Below are 21478 nucleotides of genomic sequence, written 5' to 3'. Positions count from 1 at the left end.
ACACATTGAAAGGCAAACAGACAATTGTATCATTCTGTAGCAGCCCTTGGGGCACCTTTATTACATATTGGCAGTGTCCAGGCATGTTACATGGGGAGAACAATGAAAACAAGAAAACGTCCATTCAGGCCTCTGGTCATTTCGTCATCATGTCAACCTTAAACCAAATAATTTATGTAAAGGTCATTAGAATATTTGACATTTAAATTAAGTATAACAAATCAGAAATACAGGTGACAAGGTGTAGCTGGTGGCCGGATTATCCTAATTCGAGTCATTGATTATTAGTCTTCATTACTACCATTGTTTAGGATGACATTATGTTAAAATCCATGCATGACTCCAAAGAAGAACCATTGGGCCTAAACCAAACGAACTTAAGAGGATAAATACACTGATATTTTTTATACCCTGCGCATTTAACAATAGCAGTATAATTTAGAAGTTAATCATAATTGAAAGTTTGGCATTACAATGCACCACTACATGAACCAGAAACCGTATATAAATAGATGCAATTTCTAAGAGACGTTATGTAACTCCCAAACATTACAATCCATGGTTCACTTATCACAAGAACCTCTTTCAAAAAGTAAATATCCAACAGGTTTTATAAAATGCACGGTGGTTGCATTTCATCTTCTACTACAGAAAACGTACTTAGCAATATAAAAATCATAAAACAAACAAGAAAAGCTCCATGTCAGACAGCATGAAAGCCATTTTACATACAGCTCTAAAAATAATGTAAAAACAGTAACTCAATTCTCATGATCATCATTTAAAGATAATCAAAACAGAGGGAACAAACACGATGCCCGAAACTAATTATTGTCGTTCTTAGTCCAGATAAGAAACAGATGGGTTTAACAAAGGCTTACATCTTTTGGTTAGTAAGTCAGTCAGTCCAAGTGTGATGTGTGCCTTGAACATCCTAACAATCCAAAAATGGCAAATGCTGAACAATCAGTGGGACGCCTCAGGTCACCTGTTAAAAATCCTGCAAGAAATTCCTCACATTCTAAAAACACCTCAAACTTATGATCTAAATTTCACACCCAACCTCAAACCAACAAAAACCCTTGACCAAATTCTAATTCTTTAAAACCCCTCTGATACTTCGTCCCCCCTCCCCAATCACTTTACAGAAAACCCCCCTTCCCCATTCTGAATTATCTCTTGCTGCGGCCCGCCGCCTCTTGCTTCTCCTCCTCCTCTTCCTCCTCTGGGTGGCTGCTCTGCTGGTGGCCCTTCAGGTTGCTCTCTCGGCCAAAGCTCTTTCCACAGGTAGGGCAGGCGTAACGCCCCTTGGTGTGTGCCCGGTTCTTGTGGGCTTCTAGCTGCTCGGGACGGGCAAAGCTCTCCTCACACTCCTCGCAGGGGTGGGCCTTACGTGGGGTGTGCTTTTCCTTCTTGTGGGCGCGGAGCTGGGCCAGGGCAGGGAACGTGAGCTCACACTCAGGGCAGGGGTGTTGCTTGGGCGGAGTGGGAGCCGCTTTGGGTTTCTTCTCCTCTGCTGGGGCTTCACTGTCATCGTCTCTGGCCTCCTCGCCTGCTGCTGCTTTAGGACGGCCCCGCCTGCCACCCCCTGCTGCTGCCGCTTTCCCCTTGGTCTCAGCCGGAGCTGCTGCAGCCTCCTCTGCATTGTTTCCAGTCTCCGCCTCCTCTGTGCCCTCTTCCTTCTTCTTTCTCCTCTTCCCTTTCTTCTCTCCGACCGTTGCATCCTCTGCTTTAAAGGGCCGTCCGCGCTTCTTGGCAGGCGAAGCGCTGCCGTTGCAGTGCTGGTCACCGGCGTGGTTCTCCTGGTGCATTATTAGCTCAGACTCTGTCTCGAAGCCCCGGTTGCACTTCCCACAGCGGTGGGTCTTGGTAGGATCATCTGGCTCATCCACCTCTGCCTCTGGACGGGGGTGCTGGGCCAGGCGGTGGGTACGAAGGAGGGCAGGGCTGCGGAAGGTCTCACTGCAGTCCTTACACACAAATTGCCTCTCTGGACAGACCTGTCTCCTGTGGGTCGTCAGCTGAGGGGGAACAGAGAATGAACAGAACGGAAATGTGAGTCAAGGCTGAGGGAAGAGTCCTGTGATTGACATTAACTGTTCTAGCCACAAGCAGGACTGTGGTTTCACTTGTCTGAAAGCTCAAGTCGCAAAAAAAAAAAAATAAATAGGATCTGTAACACCATGGGCTAAAAGGGTGACTGAAAACTGTGTTGAGTGATGCAAGGAACCACTTCACAAAATAACATTAATTATCAACGCTGGTATTGACAATAGAAGGCCGCTGGTCTCCGATCCCATGTACTACATCTCCTCCTAGTGGCCTTGAGCAAGGCACATAACCCCCCACAAAGTAAAATACTGCACTGATATAAAAGGCTACTGTATGAAATATGGTCCGTCAACCCTCCATCTAGAGAGCTACTGGGTGTGCAGGCTTTTGATCCAACCCTGGTCAAACACACCAGAGTCAAGGTCCTGCTGAGTAGCTGATGTTTTACAATGTGGTGTGTTCAAGCAGGGCTGGATCAAAAGCATGCACTCCCAAGTAGCTCTCCAGGAGGATAATTGGCCACCCTGCAACGTTACAATTACAACCAAATACTTTTTGATATCTTTACAAAATAATTCCCTCCCTCAATGTACCGGGGATCAAATGGCTAAGGTGGGAGAGGTAGTTAACTAAGATGTTTAACTATTTGTAAGGTTCAAATATTCAGTGTTCGGGGAAATGTTGCCAGCATTGGGGTTACTAATCAATTACTTATTTTTATTACTTTGTCAGAATTTCATGGCCAGCATTGAATAGAGAATCCTAGCCAATTTTGAGCTCGAGAGACGGTATTACAAATGGAGTAGGCAGCATTGGTTTCATCAACTGTTTTGTGTTTCGAATACCCGAGCAGACAAGGTGAAAACTGTCGATGTGCCCTTGAGCAAGGCACTTAACCCTTATTTCTCCAGGGGCTCCGTACTATAGCTGAGCCTGTAAATCAACACATTTCACTGCACCTATCCGGTGTATCTGACAATAAAAACACATTTATTTATTTATGTCGAGACCTTGAGTCTGACACTTTACTAGTTTATTTCAAACTATTCAAGCAGTGTTACACTAAACATATATTGGTTCAGAACCTGTGTCCCTCTTCTGCACTCACCTCAGAGAAGGTACGGAAGCTCTCCTGGCAGTGGGGACACTTGAAGGGCTTGTCCTCCTTGTTGTGTGAGCCCTGGTGCTGGGTCAGCTCCTCCGAGGATGGAAAGGTACGGTCACACACATAGCAGGTGAACAGAGTATCTCCCTGGGAAGAAAATACAGACGTGCATAAATTATGATATGCGTTTGCTAAATTGGGGAGGGGGGCACCGCAAATTCCTACTGGTCTAGTATGGAAATAAGCATTTACAGTTGAAGTTGGAAGTTTACATACACCTTAGCCAAATACATTTAAACAAAATTTTCACAATTCCTGACATTTAATCCTAGTAAAAATTCCCTGTATTAGGTCAGTTAGGATCACCACTTTATTTTAAGAATGAAATGTCAGAATAATAGTAGAAAGAATGATTTCTTTCATCACATTCCCAGTGGGTCAGAAGTTTACATACACTCAATTAGTATTTGGTAGCACTGCCTTTAAATTGTTTAACTTGGGTCAAACGTTTCATTTCAACCCCACAACATGATGCTGCCACCCCCCATGCTTCACGGTTGGGATAGTGTTCTTCGGCTTGCAAGCCTCCTCCTTTTTCCTCCAAACATAACGAGGTTCATTATGGCCAAACAGTTCCATTTTTGTTTCATCAGACCAGAGGACATTTCTCCAAAAAGTACAATATTTGTCCCCATGTGCAGTTGCAAACCGTAGTCTGGCTTTTTTATGGCGGTTTTGGAGCAGTGGCTTCCTTGCTGAGCAGCCTTTCAGGTTATGTCGATATAGGACTCGTTTTACTGTGGATATAGATACTTTGTACCTGTTTCCTCCAGCATCTTCACAGGGTCCTTTGCTGTTGTTCTGGGATTGATTTGCACTTTTCGCACCAAAGTACGTTCATCTCTAGGAGACAGAACACGTCTCCTTCCTGAGCGGTATGACGGCTGCATGGTCCCATGGTGTTTATAATTGCCTACTATTGTTTGTACAGATGAATGTGGTACCTTCAGGCATTTAGAAATTGCTCCCAAGGATGAACCAGACTTGGAGGTCTACAATTGTTTTCTCCCGAGGTCTGGCTGATTTCTCTTGATTTTCCAATATTGTCAAGCAAAAAGGCACTGAGTTTGAAGGTAGGCCTTGAAATACATCCACACCTCCAATTGACTCAAATTATGTCAATTAGCCTATCAGAAGCTTCTAAAGCCATGACATCCTTTTCTAAGTTGTTTAAAGGCACAGTCAACTTAGTGTATGTAAACTTCTGACCCACTGGAATTGTGATAGATTATTTCACTTAGAATTCACTGTGTCTGTAAACAATTGTTGGAAAAAATACTTGTGCCATGCACAAAGTAGAAGTCCTAACCGACTTGCCAATACTATAGTTGGTTAACAAGACATTTGTGGAGTGGTTGAAAAACAATTTTTAATGACTCCAACATAAAAGTGTATGTAAACTTCGACTTCAACTGTATGTTGGTCTGAAGCTTATGATATGACAGAAAACATTCTAAGGTAAAAACAGGGCTTCAGTAGGTAATACCTTCTAGAAAGTGTTTTGATTGTTAGGCAGGTTGTGTAGTAACATACCTGCTGGAGCTGCTGCTTGTACTCCTCACGATGGCTCTTCTTCATGTGCCTCTCCTTGGCTTTGGAGTTACAGAAGGTGATGAAGCACTGGAAACACTGCAGGTTCTCATGCTGGTCTGTGAGAAGAGGTCAGCGATATGACAGCTGACGATGCATTGCCTTCCCTAACTACCAGATTGATTTCATTCAACCCAAAGAAAACCTGTGTCTATGTGTAGGGCTGTGACAGTCATTACATTTTGTCAGACGGTGATTAGCAAGCAAATGACTGAAGATCTCAGTAATTGACTGTTAATTAACACACACATTTAGCATCTCCTACAAGCCACTGATGCAGACCTTTGGAACAACTACATAAAAAAAGTATTTTTTAAAAGTCTAACAAATCCATGTAATATCACAAAACCATGACTTATTTTAGACAGGTCTAAAGAAACATGAAGAGATTGTAGTCTAGTTCAGAAGAACAGAAAATCATACTCAGAGTTCTCCTTATGTTAGGCCCTGATCTGGCTATGCCATATGGCCGTGGGCTACACTAGATCATTTGGGAGAAAAGATTTTCTTAGAATTCCATGGCATTATTTTATAGTATTCAGAATACAATTGAAAATAGCTTAACAAAATTGAAAGGATATTTACTCCAAATTATTTGAGAGATTGCGCACATGCGGCTATTCTGTGTCGAACGGTTAACAACAACAAAAACACAGGCACTCCTATATGATTAATTTAGAGTAATGTAACTTTAGTTGCAACAAATGTTGGGTTGTGTTTTGATTTTTAATACATTCTTGGCTGCATGATGCAACTAAAGATTTTTTTTTGAATTTTTTTTTTTTAAGTTGCATGAAAGGCATGAGCTCTGCTTAGTTTTTCTGGCAAGGCTGTACACACTTCATCAGTCCCTCATTCACAATTTGACAAGCACTTGATAATGCCTCGAATTTCCCGGCTGCATCATGTGTGGCCGTAATGCCCCCTAAAATAATCCATGCCTTTTGCAGCCAGTGGCCTTTGTGCCCTTGGGCTGAATATAATAATTATAATTCCCTTCTGCCGGCTGTGTGTCGAAGCACCTCTCACTCGCTCTCCGTCACGTGATCAGGTCTTTTCTCACAGGCAACTGTGCGTGTCCATATCCAGTTCGGAAGTGCATATTGAAGATATTGGAAGAAGTGTCCAAATTTACTTTTCGTCAGCCAACAAGATGAGTAGACCTAACGAACAGCAAACGCACTAGCCTATGTCAACCGACTATCGCCCATAATACAAAAGTTGACCTATTCTATTCTGTGCGAGAAATACATATTCCTAACAGTCTGGGACAGCTGTGGGATGCAATAGATCCCAAATGAATACAACCACTAGCATCAAAAAACCTGTTTCAAGCAATGAGCCTGACGCAAGAGATGAGAACAGTGTAAAATGTTGATAAACTAATAGGCTATTTCTTCACATTATAAGCACAGCAATGCGCACATGGCAGTAGGCTATAAGCGCAAATGTTCCACCCATCACAATTCTTGATTTAATCTTGTCTTCGCATATACTAAATAATATGTGAAATTTGTTTTGATTTAGAACAGACCATTATCATGCACCTGTCTCAAAACAGACGCAGCGAGGGAAAAAAACCACATCATCTATGTACTTAAATAGCAAATGGAGGATGTTTTTCCCATGTTTCATTTTCATGGATGTCAGAGTGATAAGAGGGACAATTGCGTGCGGAGTACCATGCAGTTAGCCAGTTTGGTTGGTTACTAATAACCATCAGCAGCATCAGAGCTTGGAGAAGCCCAATTGCAGTGACTAAATGGTCACATGGAATTTGACTGCAGCCATGACTCGTGACTGCCGGTGTGGCGGTAATACGGTCACCGTAACAGCCCTATCTGTGAGTCATTACAAAAACTTCAAACAGTAGAGTAACTGACACCCAATATGTGTGCATCTTTTAAGGTCTTTGTATAATAAGTAATTTCTTGTACCCCATAGCATATGTTAACATTGTCTGTTTGTATACTTCTTGTACAGTGAGGGAAAAAAGTATTTGATCCCCTGCTTATTTTGTACGTTTGCCCACTGACAAAGAAATGATCAGTCTATAATTTTAATGGTAAGTTTATTTGAACAGTGAGAGACAGAATAACAAAAAAATCCAGAAAAACGCATGTCAAAAATGTTATAAATTGATTTGCATTTTAATGAGGGAAATAAGTATTTGACCCCCTCTCAATCAGAAAGATTTCTGGCTCCCAGGTGTCTTTTATACAGGTAACAAGCTGAGATTGGGAGCACACTTAAAGTGAGTGCTCCTAACCACAGCTTGTTACCTGTATAAAAGACACCTGTCCACAGAAGCAATCAATCAATCAGATTCCAAACTCTCCACCATGGCCAAGACCAAAGAGCTCTCCAAGGATGTCAGGGACAAGATTGTAGACCTACACAAGGCTGGAATGGGCTACAAGACCATCGCCAAGCAGCTTGGTGAGAAGGTGACCACAGTTCGTGCGATTATTCGCAAATGGAAGAAACACAAAAGAACTGTCAGTCTCCCTCGGCCTGGGGCTCCATGCAAGATCTCACCTCGTGGAGTTTCTACTGATCATGAGAACGGTGAGGAATCAGCCCAGAACTACACGGGAGGATCTTGTCAATGATCTCAAGGCAGCTGGGACCATAGTCACCAAGAAAACAATTGGTAACACACTACGCCGTGAAGGACTGAAATCCTGCAGCGCCCGCAAGGTCCCCCTGCTCAAGAAAGCACATATACATGCCCGTCTGAAGTTTGCCAATGAACATCTGAATGATTCAGAGGACAACGGGGTTAAAGTGTTGTGGTCAGATGAGACCAAAATGGAGCTCTTTGGCATCAACTCAACTCGCCGTGTTTGGAGGAGGAGGAGGAATGCTGCCTATGACCCCAAGAACACCATCCTCACCGTCAAACATGGAGGTGGAAACATTATGCTTTGGGGGTGTTTTTCTGCTAAGGGGACAGGACAATTTCACTGCATCAAAGGGACGATGGATGGGGCCATGTATCGTCAAATCTTGGGTGAGAACCTCCTTCCCTCAGCCAGGGCATTGAAATTGGGTCGTGGATGGGTATTCCAGCATGACAATGACCCAAAACACACGGCCAAGGCAACAAAGGAGTGGCTCAAGAAGAAGCACATTAACCTGTTAGGGCTAGGGGGCAGTATTTGCACGGCTGGATAAAAAAAATGTACCCGATTTAATCTGGTTACTAATCCTACCCAGTAACTAGAATATGCATATACTTATTATATATGGATAGAAAACACTCTAAAGTTTCTAAAACTGTTTGAATGGTGTCTGGAGTATAACAGAACTCATTTGGCAGGCAAAACCCTGAGACATTTTCTGACAGGAAGTGGATACCTGATGTGTTGTATTACCTTTAAACCTATGCCATTGAAAAACACAGGGGCTGAGGAATATTTTGGCACTTCCTATTGCTTCCACTAGATGTCACCAGCCTTTACAAAGTGTTTTGAGTCTTCTGGAGGGAGATCTGACCGAACAAGAGCCATGGAACGATGATGGCCCATTAGACACCTGGCGCGCGAGTTCATGTTGGGTACCCTCGTTCCAATACGTTATAAAAGAGTATGCATTCGTCCACCTTGAATATTATTCATGTTCTGGTTAAAAAAGGCCCTAATGATTTATGCTATACAACGTTTGACATGTTTGAACGAACGTAAATATATTTTTCCCCCTCGTTCATGAAGTGAAGTCCGGCGGGCTTATATCATGTGCTAACAAGACGGAGATTTTTGGACATAAATGATGAGCTTTTTTGAACAAAACTACATTCGTTATGGACCTGTGATACCTGGAAGTGACATCTGATGAAGAGAATCAAAGGTAATGGATTATTTACATAGTATTTTCGATTTTAGATCTCCCCAACATGACGACTAGTCTGTATCGCAACGCGTATTTTTCTGGGCGCAGTGCTCAGATTATTGCAAAGTGTGATTTCCCAGTAAGGTTATTTTTAAATCTGGCAAGTTGATTGCGTTCAAGAGATGTAAATCTATAATTCTTTAAATGACAATATAATATTTTACCAATGTTTTCTAATTTTAATTATTTAATTTGTGGTGCTGACTTGACTGCCGGTTATTGGAGGGAAACGATTTCCTCAACATCAATGCCATAGTAAAACGCTGTTTTTGGATATAAATATGAACTTGATAGAACTAAAAATGCATGCATTGTCTAACATAATGTCCTAGGAGTGTCATCTGATGGAGATTGTAAAAGGTTAGTGCATCATTTTAGCTGGTTTTATGGTTTTGGTGACCCTGTCTTTGAATTGACAAAACATTACACACAACTCTTGTAAATGTACTGTCCTAACATACTCTAAATTTATGCTTTCGCTGTAAAACCTTTTTGAAATCGTAAAACGTGGTTAGATTAAGGAGATGTTTATCTTTCAAAGGGTGTAAAATAGTTGTATGTTAGAAAAATTTGAATTTTGACATTTATTTGGATTCAAATTTGCCGCTCTTGAAATGCACCTGCTGTTGATGGAGTGCACCACGGGACGAGGTTAAGGTCCTGGAGTGGCCTAGCCAGTCTCCAGACCTTAATCCCATAGAAAATCTGTGGAGGGAGCTAAAGGTTCGAGTTGCCAAACGTCAGCCTAGAAACCTTAATAACTTGGAGAAGATCTGCAAAGAAAGAGGAGTGGTACAAAATCCCTCCTGAGATGTGTGCAAACCTGGTGGCCAACTACAAGAAATGTCTGACCTCTGATTGCCAACAAGGGTTTTGCCACCAAGTACTAATGAGGGGTCAAATACTTACTTCCCTCATTAAAATGCAAATCAATTTATAACATTTTTTACATGCGGTTTTCTGGATTTTCTTGTTGTTATTCTGTCTCTCACTGTTCAAATAAACCTACCATTAAAATTATAGACTGATCATTTCTTTGTCAGTGGGCAAACGTACAAAATCAGCAGGGGATCAAATACCTTTTCCCCCCTCACTGTATGTATAATGTTTTTTTCTGCAATAAAAATACAATTTCAACAAAAATAAATAACTGCCACCCAACTCACATGGTTGAATGGTGGGTGGAGGCGGTGCTTTGAAGGAGGAGATGGGTTTGTAGGGTTCTGCTGGTTTCTCAGTGGTCAGTTCTGCAGGGGGATCTGGTGGACCCTTCCCCATCACTATCTCCTCTATATTCAGTATGTCTGAGTCCATCGTGGGAGACTGGATGTCCTGAAAAGTTTAAACATAAAAGGATGATAGAGTTGGTCAGCCAGGGAGGTACATTATGTAATTTAGCCAGATGGGCTTTAATATAGCTAATAGTAAATTATCACATTGCAAGCTAGACAACTTCAGTTATGACAGACATTTACATTCATTTTAAATAACTAAGTCTTGTGCACAGGCGTATCTCAATTAAATCCCACTTATTTGGAATGAATGCTAAAAATAAAAAAGGTTCACTGCCTTTATGGCTGGCTGGCTAATTCATTGTTAGTTGCGAACTAAGTTGTTGACTAGTTAACTACATACCCAGCTGTTAACTAACATTAATTAACTACTGCTAGCTAAATGCCCATAATTGATTTTATAGCTTTAACTTGCTTGCAAAAGTTATAAATAAGAACGTTAAAACATGCACAGCTAGCAGCTCAAGGCGCTAACGTTAGCTGAAATAGGCTCCCAAACCAACAAGGCCCTAAAGTTAGCTAACGGTGAGAAGGATGCCCATATCAGCTAACGGTAGCAAGTTAGTCGACATTAGAAGGATAGACTGCAAGTTTCCCCGGAAACAGATTATAATTTTCACTAAGTGAAGCAACGGTAGTTATACTTTGGCTAGATGTATTTAATGTATATAGTATGCCAATAGACATGTTACATTTGTACTAATGTTAACGTTGGTTGTCCAAACAGGACTTCGCTAAAGTCCTGTTAGCTAATGGTTGGAAAAGGCTACACCGACACGCCTGATACACAGCCCGACATTTTTGTTAAGAATTTATAAAAAAAAAAAAAAATGGTTAGGGGTCAGTTTTAGGTTCTTGCTAGACGGTTTAACAGTCAGCTGTGTCTTTATCTTAGTCTTCTCCCTCAATGGTTTGCTGAGCTAACACCAAGTTCGAATAACAACCTAGTTAGCTACATTAGCTGGCTGGCTGGCTAACAATTCAAACGGAGAAATAACAATTTAGCATATTACGAACACGTTTAGTTCACGGAAACCAACTGCCCCACCGTGATATGGTAAATATGTAGGCATAAGTCTTAAACGATATTAGCAAAATAAGGTTACAGCTAAACATGAATTGTGAACAAGCCGTTAGCCACCTACCTCAAACCGCTTCCAGTACAGTGAATGTGGAAATTGAATTGCCCCTTGTCACGTGACAAGGGCAATATTTTGGTCTTCAAAACAATTCCATTTTGAATGCTTCTCTGCTCTTTCTCCTTAACTTGAGCAAATGCATAGACACGTGTTTGTCTATGATTGGGTGCAGTTGATTTGGTAAATAATCGAATTAATTCGCTGTTTGTAGCTAAAGATTTGATGAATAACTCCGGTGAAAAATGTACCTTGAGAGCAGCAGGTGGACCAATACAATTCACAACCCAAACAGTCAGGAAACGTACATGTATTTGCTCCAACAGTATTAAATAACTAAATTATTCAATTTACAAAGAACGCCAAAAACACATGCAAGATTCTTGGCATATAAACAACAAAACAAGGTTCAGAAAAAAAATGCAGCACTATTTTAAATTATAATTTCAAAAACATCTTCAAATGTATTTTCACTTGGTTTCAGAAACATTGACTTTATGGTTAACATTAATTCTCTTCTCACATTTTATTTTGTAGGCAAATTCATACAAAAGCCATTGCATACATTAAGATTACATTTACACAGTCGGCTAACAAGGGACCAAGTTCCTAATTTGCTGCACAGGACTGAAGCCGACACTGAAAAGAGAGAAGTACTCAAAAAAAATGTAGGTGGGAGAAATATGAAATCAGAGCTTCTAACCTAAAAGAAAAAACATATTTAAAGAAAAGCTAAACATAGCATTAAATAAAACATGCACCACTTAATAAAAATAAATCTTATCAGCTTCAAAAACTCCCTTGACTGTGGAAATTCAAGAAGCAGTTGTGGTTACGAGAGATGCAGAGAAACACGCAACACTTGAGGCATCGTACTCGAGACAGTCGCTCACAGCCTCCGAAGCGGCACCTGCCATCTTCTCCCTCCCCAAGCTGCTCCGGCCAGTGGCCAGAACCGTCGTACCGCGTGGCCACGTCAGGGAGAGGACTATCCTGTAACAGGCCAGGATCTGGGGCTGTGCCCGGGGAGTGTAATTTCTGAGGAGGGGGGTGAGGAGGGGCTGAGTCCTGGGTGTCTGAGCCACTAGAGAGGATCAAGGCCTTGGAGACCTCTAGCCTGAATGCCATGAGGTTCAGAGGCTCAGGAAGAGGAACATGATCCTGCCGGTACTGCATCCATGAGTTTACCAGAGCCAGATCTGTAAGGTACCACAGAACAGCCTGTGGCCAGCTAGTTGGTGCTGAGGCAGAGAGTGGGGAATGGTAGAGATTCAGTAAGTCTCTATTGAGGCTGGCTGCTTTTTGAGCCTTCTCGAAGCTGTCGACGAGAGATGCCATGTTCTGCTGGGCCTTCCCTACAGTAGAGAGGATGAAGCCGAGATGGTACCTGTGTAGCATCAGCCGCCCGTCAGAGCTAACAAACTCATCACCCATCTGTCCTTTGGCTCCTCCCACCTTGCCCGCACCATGCACCCCAGAACCAAGGAGGTGCTCCAACATGGCGGGAGTAGAGAGCTCCTGCTTGCAGAGATACACCATCCCATCTCTGGGCACCATTTTCTCAACAGTGGCCTCTTTGTTGGAGAGATCCAGACTAAGGTTGAAATCTAGGATCAGACCATCAGATCTAACTAAGACCGTGCTGTGCAAGGAGGGCCGCTTGTTGTTGACCGCTCTACATGTCAAAGGGAGAGGGTATTGATCGACTCCATGGTCACCCTCTCTTCTCAGCATCAGGCATCCGGCCTGAACGTGGTCCATCAACGGTCTAACCCTCCAAAGGGGGTCAGTTTTAAAACTAAAACAGTCCTGGCTGGATGGTATGTCCCCACACCTCTGCCAAATGCTGTGAGGGACTGTGGACGTCTGGGTTGTGGATTTTGCAAACACAGACTTGGAGCTAAGAGCTTGTATTTGACTGTGGCTGCATGTAAGTGTGTGGATACTGCCATCCAGTTCACCTCTAGTTGTGCCAACTGTAGGGTTAACTGGGGTGTGTAAAGCTCTGAGTGGGTTGCGTGTGGGGTCTCCCTCCTTAGGCCTGTCTGGATTACGACTGTGTCCAGCTTCCTGGGTGTTCGTGGGATCCCCTGCTGGTGTTGGAGATGCCAGTTGCAGTTTGCAGGAGAGTTGGGAGAAGCGGGAGGCAGACATGGTGTCAGCAACCAGAGGCACCCTGGTGAAGTCCTGCCAGTACAGCTTGAGACTGGGGAACTAGGAGAGGAGAAAGACATTGAAGACAATGTTAGTTTATGCAGCGTTAGATAGTGTGCTCATAAGAATGACTGTAGACATTCAAAAGTGCAGAGATTAGCATGAGTTTGACCCAATAAGCCTAACTAGACGCCACATGAATAAGATTCAGAATATACGCCAATACTTTCATGTACATACCTTCAATGTTCCCATGGCAATGTGGATTCCAACAAACTCGGCCACCTCTTTTGCCGTCACTGCGTTCGATAGATGGGACACTTTATTTGTGCACCGGGCAATCTCTGCCCAAGCGTCCCAACCAAAATAATTGGAGAAGTAATCAATGGGTTTCCTGTAGCCAGTCCCTGTCTGGGACCCTCCCATAGATCCTGAATGAGCCTGGCTTTCTGTGGTTGGCAAGCTGAGGACATCAATTTACATCAAAACATGTCCTTAAGGATACATACAGTATATGACAATAAAAAGTAGAAACTTTAAAATTAAATTGTACGGTGTAGTCATGATGAGTAAAATGCAAATTACAATACTTACTTGTTTGGTATATAATTTGAATGCAATGAGGCATGGTTTTGGCTGTCATGGAAACAGGCCATAACTACAGCCTCAGGGTCAGGCTGCGGGTCAGAACATTCAACAACCTCTGACTCCACTTCGTCAGAATTCTGAAGTAGGAAATCAACAAGCTCCTCAGTGTCTTGCTGCTCAAAGTCCAGGTCACCTGGAAAAAAGAAACAGTATTTAGTTACATCTATGGATAACTTCACTATTGTGTATGAAAATGTACATTGCTACAACACATGACTCATGTTGAGATCTTACCGTCTCCATACTCATTGATCTCAGATCCCAACTTTGCTGCTCTCCTGTTCACCTCATACTCCTCTACTGCAGGGTTGGTAATGGATAGAGTCTCCACTGGATGGTTGAGTTTGGCCTCTCCAGGCACCACCAGCGCTGGTACTCCCTGCTCACTTTGAGATGGCTCCTCCAGAAGCTCCCTCTCCTCCTTCACTGGGTAGAATATGCACTGCCTGGTACTGCTGTGCTCCACATTCAATTGGGATTGACCTTGACTAACCTGGGGGTCATTCAAAACCAGGTTGTTTTCCTGTTTCACCAGATACATCCTGACCCCCCTCTGCTGCACTGTGTGTCTGGCATGAGAGGTGTGTGGCACAGGAACCAAATCTGAGATGTTCTCCTCCACCTTGACCTCCTGACCTCTCAAGTCTGCCATGAGCACCACTCCATTCTCCCCCTCTGCTGCCTCTCTCTGCCTTGAGGTGAGAAACCTCTCCAGTATGATGCCTGGGGACTGGCCAGTGTCCCTGTCGTCCTGGTCCCCTGCTATTCCCTTCATCACCATCCCATCTTCGGTCTTCAACACCTCCACTACACTGGTGGTGACTGACTCTAGCTCAAACACTACCTGGTCCTCAGGGTCCTCCTCAAGCGGTGAGATGCAGGATCCAGATGGACATGGAGCTGTTAGCATGTTTTGCTCAGAGATAGATCTGATCTCGGTCTGTAAACTGATGGAAGATGACTGACCAGGATGGAGAGTAGTGACGTCTGCTTCATCCTTGATTTCAGTATCATTATTGAGTGAATACAGCTGGTAGACTACCTGACATTCATCAATTTCTTTCTCTGGTTCAATTTCTCTCATGCCCTCTCCTTCTAGACTCTTCCTTGTGGCTGAACCTCTCCTCCCACGTCCAACTCCTCTTCTCCTGCCCCTGGTGTAATTCTTTCTGCCCACTCCCCTCTTTTCCACTTCTCTTCTCTGCACCATAATCTCCTCCTCTTCTTGCTTGATCTCCAGCGGGTCAGAGGGGCAGGATTCGGTCTGTACATTTTGTGTTGTTACGGTTCTATTCACATTTTCAATCTGAGCATGTGCAGATAGTGCATGAGTGCTGTTGTTTTCATGAGTGCTGTTTTCATGAAGGCTGGATCCCTCATTTGGTGAACTGTCTTTATGAGGTGAGCTCTGGTGTTCCCCCTCATTTTGGTCCCCATCCCCAACAGTGACCAAATCCACCTCAAGTAGTAACTCCTCTTTAATTTCATCCTCAATAGGCCCTAGGTGCTCAAATCCAGAAACAGTACGTATGAGAGCATCAGCAGTGTCATTCATATTGCCCTGATTCTCTGACTTAGTGTCCGCTGTTTGGTGACAGCTGTGGAGGGGGGCTATGGGTGTGAGGTGAGGAGGAGAAAGATTCTCAGACAGAAGGGGTTTGACCTTGTCAGATGTGGCCAGATAAGGGAATTGAACTTGTGGAGGGGAGTAAGATAGAGTTGAATTTGGGGCCATATGAGAAAATGATTCCATCCCCTCTGAGGTTTTATCCATGCTCTTCTCACTTTCCTTCTGTCCACCTTCAACAAGCGCAGCAACCAGAGGCAGAGAGGGGGAAGGGTTTAGGGCTGGGAAAGAGACTCGCTCCCCTCTTTCTCCCAACCCTATCCCTCTCATCTCCGCCGCCATATCCCAGTCAGATGCTACCTGCATTCCAAACGCGTTTTGACCCAGTGAATTTTCAATGACCTCTTCAGTCACCTTTAGTGGAGGCTGGCCTAGATCTGACCCAGAAACGCCCTCAAAGATGTTGCCGTTAGTGTAGGTGAGACCAGGGCTCTCCACTGCATGCAGGGCTGCCTTGTGCTCCTGGAGGGACGAGACGTCAGAGAACCTCTCACCACAGTCCTTACATTCAAGGGCTCGCCGGGAATGAGAGCCACTGATGATCCCCTCGGTCTCCACTTTTTGGGCCTTACGTTTCCTGCTGGTCTTTGGATTGGTCGGAGATGTGTCAGAAGAATGAGACGTAGTCTTTAAAGGAGCCAACACAGAGAGCGCTGTGTGGTTCTTTTTGGGTCTCCCTACTCTTCTTTTCCCTCCAGCAGCTAGCATTTTTAGTTGCTTGCTTTTTGGCCCTTTCTTCTTATGGATGGGATGGGTGTCTTGGTGGAGATCTGTTTGACCTTGGGGGGCTTTTGAGGCATCTAATTTGTAAACTTTCAATTGGGGCTGTTTGTGACCCTTCAGTAGGAGTAGGGACTGTTGCTTTATTTCAGGGTCGGGCATATGTTCTGATATTGGGCTTGCTTCCACAGTCGGTTTCTTTGTTTTTCTCCCTGTTTTTGACAGCTTTTGGCCCTTTGTTTTCTTAGGCTGGTCCTCCTGCTGTATCTTCTGCTGCTTTTTCTTTTTTGGCTTGGGTGGAGCGATCACCTCTTGCTCGCTAATCGGTTCAGCGCTACTCTGCTCAGAATAAGTCTCACTAATTACATAGTTTTGCTTTTTTACTTTCTTCTTCCTCGGCTTCACTTGATGCACCTGCTCGTCTACCTGCAAGACTTGCTGCACATGTGGGTCACACAATATAGATGGGGATTTGATTTTTGACTTGGAAATATTGTTTTTCTTCTTGACCTTTTTTTCTTTACCAACCTTTAAGGGCAATTTCTTGTCAGGTAGAGTTGAGACACGCATTTGGTTCATATCCTGAATCTGGTCTCCTTTCTGAAGCAGCTTAGATGGTTGTGGAAGTTTATTCTGGTTTTTAGGCTTCTCTTTAGGACCAAACTTCACAACAAGATGAGATTTCGTTGCTCTTGGTCGTTTAGCAGGCTTCTCTTTCAACTCAACCGTCTGCTGTTGCATATTTCCTTGCATTATAGAGTTCTTTGGCTGCTTTCTCTTCCTCACTTTTACAAATTCTTGTACTGACATCAAATGCACAGGCAGTTGTGAACTCTGTGGCGCCTTCTTTGACTCCGACGGCGGAGGGAATATTTCTGACGTCTGAGTACGAGGTTGTATCTCTCTGCTGTTCAGTGCGTTGTGAGAAGCAGACTTATCTATCAGTGTCTGCAACTGCTCTTGTGATGTCTGTTTCTTTCCTTCGCAAGGATTTTCTAAAATGTGCTGCTGCTCATTCTCTGTGTTTTCTAGAAGAGGTTTCTCAACTGATCCTCGCTGTCCTATTCCAATCTGTTGTGTCTGTCCAATACTGGAATAGACCTGATCTAACTGTAATGTTTCCATCTGTGTGGCCGTCTCTCCTACATGGCTTGTTTGTCCAGGAGGAGTTCGGTCAAACTTAACTGTTGGTACCAATGAGGAAGTGGAGAGTTCTTCCTGCTGATCAGTTTTTAATGGCGTCAGCTTTAACTCCACTGTTGGTATGAGTGACGGGACAGACATATTTCCCTCCTGAACCATTAGATTCTGTCCAGAAGTCTGTTCAAATAGAAATGTTGGTAGTGAGGAAGCAGACATAAGTCCATGTTGATCGGTTTGAGTCTGTTCCAATTCCAGAGTTGGTATCAGTGAAGGAGTGACTTCCAACACAACCGTTTGACTTTGTTCAGTCGTTTCCCTGAGCTCAACTGTTTCACTGTGACAGAACACCTGTTCCACTGATACAGTCTGAATCATAGTGTTCTCTTCTTCAACTGTCTGACCAGTCTGTCCAAGTAACTGCTGAGGAATCATCTCTCCTTCATGCGTTTGTTTTAATCCAGCATGCTCAGCGTATGTAACTTCCTGTGTGTGTGAAAGTAATGGGGTCTCCATTTGTCCAACTGATATAACAGGTTCCAATGTAATAATTGGTTCCAGTGATTCACATTGTGGCTTTGCCTGTTCCAGTCCCATTGACTTAGTCTCTCCACCCCCAGTCTTTTTCAGCTCTATAAACTGTGGTTGAGTAAAGCGGAATTGCAAATGCTCCCTCTTTCCCTGTAGCCGCTGTAGAGCCAATGGTTGACCGTGTGGCAGCACCTGTCCCAGTATCACCACCTGGTTCACTTTGCGCACGTTCCCCAAAGACTCTATTAGTTTCCGGATTTGTTCAGTGTCTATGTTGTCCACCTGCTGGAGGGGCCCAAGGGGTTCCATTTGGAGAAAGGTTGGCTGGCCCATAGGAGCCTGGGTTATGATGGGCTGACCTGGCTTCACCTGTTGGCCAGCTAGTGTGATGCTGCTGCTGGGTGCTGTAACACACAGGTTGTGCTTGTGTTTCATGTGATGCAGCCGTGTCTTGGCAGTCTTGAAGGTTGCCTTGCACATGGAGCAGGACAATTTTACCACTGCAGTGCCTAGATACAAAGAATACAGATGAAAGTTTACATCTTGGTGTAAAAGGTGAAGTAGTCATTTGTCACTAACAAAAAGGTTTGGCTCTGCATAGAATCACTAGCTTTATCACTGTATAGTGTATATCACTAGCGTTTCACTGCACATCCCAGTATGGGAAGTTGTATGACATGAAAACAAACATGTTTTTCAGTACTCACCACTACTCTTCTTTAGTTGTGCCTTCGTCAGTGGTGTGATCCCTCCACCTCCTTCCGGCGAATGTGCTAGTGCGTGTTTCTGGAGGGCCTTGGACATGCTAAACCTCTTGCCACACTCCTTACAGACATAGGGCCTCTCCCCTGTGTGCGTGCGGCGGTGATACTTCAGTAAGGTGAGTGTCTTGCAGGGTTTTCCACAGTCTGAGCAGGTGTATCCGTACAGACCGAAGTGAAGCTTCTTATGGAGGGTGAGCTCAGAGGAGCGGCTGAAGGCCTCACCACAGATGGGGCACTTGAAAGGCGTCTTTTCCGTGTGTGCACGCTGATGAAGCATGAGGTCACTGGAGTTGGTGAAGTGGCGGTCGCAGACGTAGCAGGCAAACAGGGCATCCCCCAGCATGCACTGCTCGTACTCTGCCGGGTGACTCTGCTTGAGGTGGCGCTCTTTGCTCTTGTGGTCGCTGAAGATGATGTGACACTCCAGGCACTGCAGAGAGATCTGGGAAGCTGGGGGGGAGGGAGAGGGGATTAGAGGACAGAACTCTTGTATCCCAGCTTCAAACCTATATTAACACACAATGGAGGTTATTATAAGAGCAAATTAAATGAATGAACTGTAGTAATAGCGTAAAACTGCTTATGAAAGAACTACAAATAAAATCACCTGAAAACACTACAGGGGACATTATGAGATTCTGTCTGCAATACTAAAGCCTTGAAAGATAAATACAAAAATGTATTACATGGTAACCAATCACAGCAGACTATCAGAGAAGTTCAATACTCACATGTGAGAGGTGTCACCATTTTTGGTGGCCTGGACATGTCCATCTTGAGTGGCTCCATTCTGTTCTTCTTGGGGGGAATATTTTTTCTGTCACAAGCAGCCACGTCATCCACATGGGTCTCCTTCTGTGTATCCTCAGGTTGGCCCAGTTCCCACTCTTCAGGAGCAGCAGACTCTAGAGGGACAGCGGATAGTTCAAGTATTATCTCTGTAGAAGCAGAGGGGTCTGAGACACACTCCAAAGCCTCTTCTACTGTGGCAGGTAGCAGTTCACTCATTGGTTGTTCTTCGGTTTCCATGTATTGTTCACCTGTAACTATTGGTTGTTCCTCGATTTCTACTGCTTGTTCAACTGTCTCCACTGGCTGTGTCAAGCGCTCCATGACCAACTTGGTTCCTGCCTCCACTATTGGAGGTTCCTCCATGTCTGTAAAACAAATTCCCTGCAAAGAGTGACAAGTTCAACAACACTCTCGCACAACATACTACATCTGCATTAAGGTAAAACACAATGGTGTGGAAAACAGTGAAGCACACACTGCACGCTAGCAGGCTAAAACAGGCTAAAATAGAGACGTTTTATTTATTTATTAAAAAAGACAACGACCCATAATGTGTGCATGTAAAGCCACCGACTCTTTATGCTAAAGAGAGTATACGCCCATAAAATGGCCATCCCAAACTAAGCCTATAAACTCTGATTCCAAGGGAATCATGACATGCTGCTGCCTTTATCGACAGCTGGCAGGCAGGCAAATTAATGGACACTATATTTGTATGACAAAGATGCTCTCAGAGGGATGGATAATAGGCTACAAGGATGGTATTTTACATTGCGCTTGAACAGAAAACCAACAAGCCTACAACCAGGGGTACTTTACTGCTGCGCAAATGACGGGCCGACTAAACATGCCAAATACTGACGACGAATGTTATTGCTCACAACTAACTGGTGTCCATCCATCATCTTTAATTATTCGGATGTCTTGCTGCTAGGCTACTGGACTGCTCAGAAACGGCATTGATGAAAGGCATACAAATAGCCTATATTGCGTGGATTTAAAACATTTGCAACGCTCAGCATTACACACAAGCGGCGTATGTATCGTCGTGTAGCTCATATGATCACACCACTATGTGTAAATCTATAACGTTACCTATGCTGGTTTCTTCTGCCCAGACATCTCCGCGTCGCTTCGCACAAAGCCAACAGAAACGAGCTGCAAAGATCATGGCGTCATACACAAACCAGGTTGCAGAATGGGATTTGTAGTTTTTCCTGAGATGCATTTATTCGTTGCTCAGCCTTAAAGGCCCAGCGTGGTAAATCTGCTGTTTGGATTGGCCGTGCAGCATGCCATATGTTAGCCTAGAGATACCTTCAACCTTGGTTATTAAGACTCTTCCTTTACAAGATAAGTCCCTCTGTAGCCATTGATTTAGCTTCTTCTGTTTTTTTTAAATAAGGGTTACAATTTAGTAAGCCTTTAGACTTCTGATCCTTTGTAATGGTTATGCCTAAATATGTAAGTTCTTCTTTCACTGGAATACCATAATATGAAGGTGTCACACAATCTGCCATGATAATAAATATTAGCCATGAGTTAATATTTATTAATGTTAAGATATATACCAGATGCTTTGGGAAAGGATTGTATCACATTGATCAATATGGGAATTTGGTTAGCATCTTTCAGAAAAAGTGTGGTATGGTCAGCCAGCTGGCTCATAATAATTTCTTTACCAGCTATGGAAATACCTTGTACAGGACAATTATTTAAAGAATTTGTAAGAAGTTGGGTGATTAATAAAAACAGATACGGAGAGACCTTGCCTAATTCCTCTCTTTAACCCCAAATCTAGGTGTGGTGCCATGTTTCAGTTTGATAGAGCTGTTAACATTTATATAGAGAGTCTTAATAGCCTTACAGAAAAAATCCCCAAAGCCAAATTTCTCAAGGGAATGGAAGGGGAACTGATCCTTTGCTGTGTCAAATCCTTTATAAAAATTAAAAAATAATATGAAGCTATCCTCGGC

General features: G+C 43.6%; 2 protein-coding genes across 4 annotated transcripts; both read right to left on the bottom strand.

Annotated features, from left to right (window-relative positions):
• Window positions 1-24: 24 nt before the first annotated feature.
• Window positions 25-11148, bottom strand: zn576 (Zinc finger protein 576). Of its 2 annotated transcripts, none has more exons than XM_014201381.3 (5): window positions 11008-11032; window positions 9865-10030; window positions 4751-4866; window positions 3161-3304; window positions 25-2021 (listed from the first exon to the last, which is right to left on the bottom strand). In XM_014201381.3, exons 2-5 carry the CDS (start codon window positions 10010-10012, stop codon window positions 1173-1175), a joined length of 1257 nt encoding a protein of 418 aa, XP_014056856.1. In that variant the 5' UTR covers window positions 10013-10030; window positions 11008-11032; the 3' UTR covers window positions 25-1172.
• Window positions 11149-11420: 272 nt separating this feature from the next.
• On the bottom strand, window positions 11421-20702 carry LOC106605591 (uncharacterized). 2 transcript variants are annotated; one of them, XM_045718676.2, is made up of 8 exons: window positions 20598-20702; window positions 19751-19883; window positions 19442-19615; window positions 18654-19160; window positions 14163-18455; window positions 13875-14061; window positions 13521-13743; window positions 11421-13340 (listed from the first exon to the last, which is right to left on the bottom strand). In XM_045718676.2, exons 2-8 carry the CDS (start codon window positions 19863-19865, stop codon window positions 11916-11918), a joined length of 6924 nt encoding a protein of 2307 aa, XP_045574632.2. In that variant the 5' UTR covers window positions 19866-19883; window positions 20598-20702; the 3' UTR covers window positions 11421-11915. The 2 variants fall into 2 exon arrangements, with proteins under 2 accessions (XP_045574632.2, XP_014056875.3); XM_014201400.3 differs by having other exon boundaries at window positions 19442-19883.
• Window positions 20703-21478: the final 776 nt, after the last annotated feature.

Source organism: Salmo salar, chromosome 05, assembly GCF_965601325.2.
Source record: "Salmo salar chromosome 05, fSalSal1, whole genome shotgun sequence".
In the NCBI taxonomy this organism is placed as follows: Eukaryota; Metazoa; Chordata; class Actinopteri; order Salmoniformes; family Salmonidae; genus Salmo; species Salmo salar.
The sequence above is the reverse complement of the archived record's forward strand: the minus strand, read 5'-3'. Positions and strand labels throughout refer to the sequence as shown.

What these genes read in the sequence shown, in the direction of transcription:
- zn576 (XM_014201381.3), bottom strand. Translation starts at nt 10,012, where the DNA reads ATGGACTCAGACATACTGAATATAGAGGAGATAGTGATGGGGAAGGGT. An exon ending in TCCACCCACCATTCAACCAT is followed by an intron (nt 4,867 to 9,864) that starts GTGAGTTGGGTG and finishes CTCTTCTCACAG; the next exon opens with ACCAGCATGAGAACCTGCAG. An exon ending in ACAAGCAGCAGCTCCAGCAG is followed by an intron (nt 3,305 to 4,750) that starts GTATGTTACTAC and finishes TTTTCTTCCCAG; the next exon opens with GGAGATACTCTGTTCACCTG.
- LOC106605591 (XM_014201400.3), bottom strand. Translation starts at nt 19,865, where the DNA reads ATGGAGGAACCTCCAATAGTGGAGGCAGGAACCAAGTTGGTCATGGAG. An exon ending in ACAACTAAAGAAGAGTAGTG is followed by an intron (nt 18,456 to 18,653) that starts GTGAGTACTGAA and finishes CTTTGTATCTAG; the next exon opens with GCACTGCAGTGGTAAAATTG. An exon ending in GATCAATGAGTATGGAGACG is followed by an intron (nt 14,062 to 14,162) that starts GTAAGATCTCAA and finishes TCTTTTTTCCAG; the next exon opens with GTGACCTGGACTTTGAGCAG.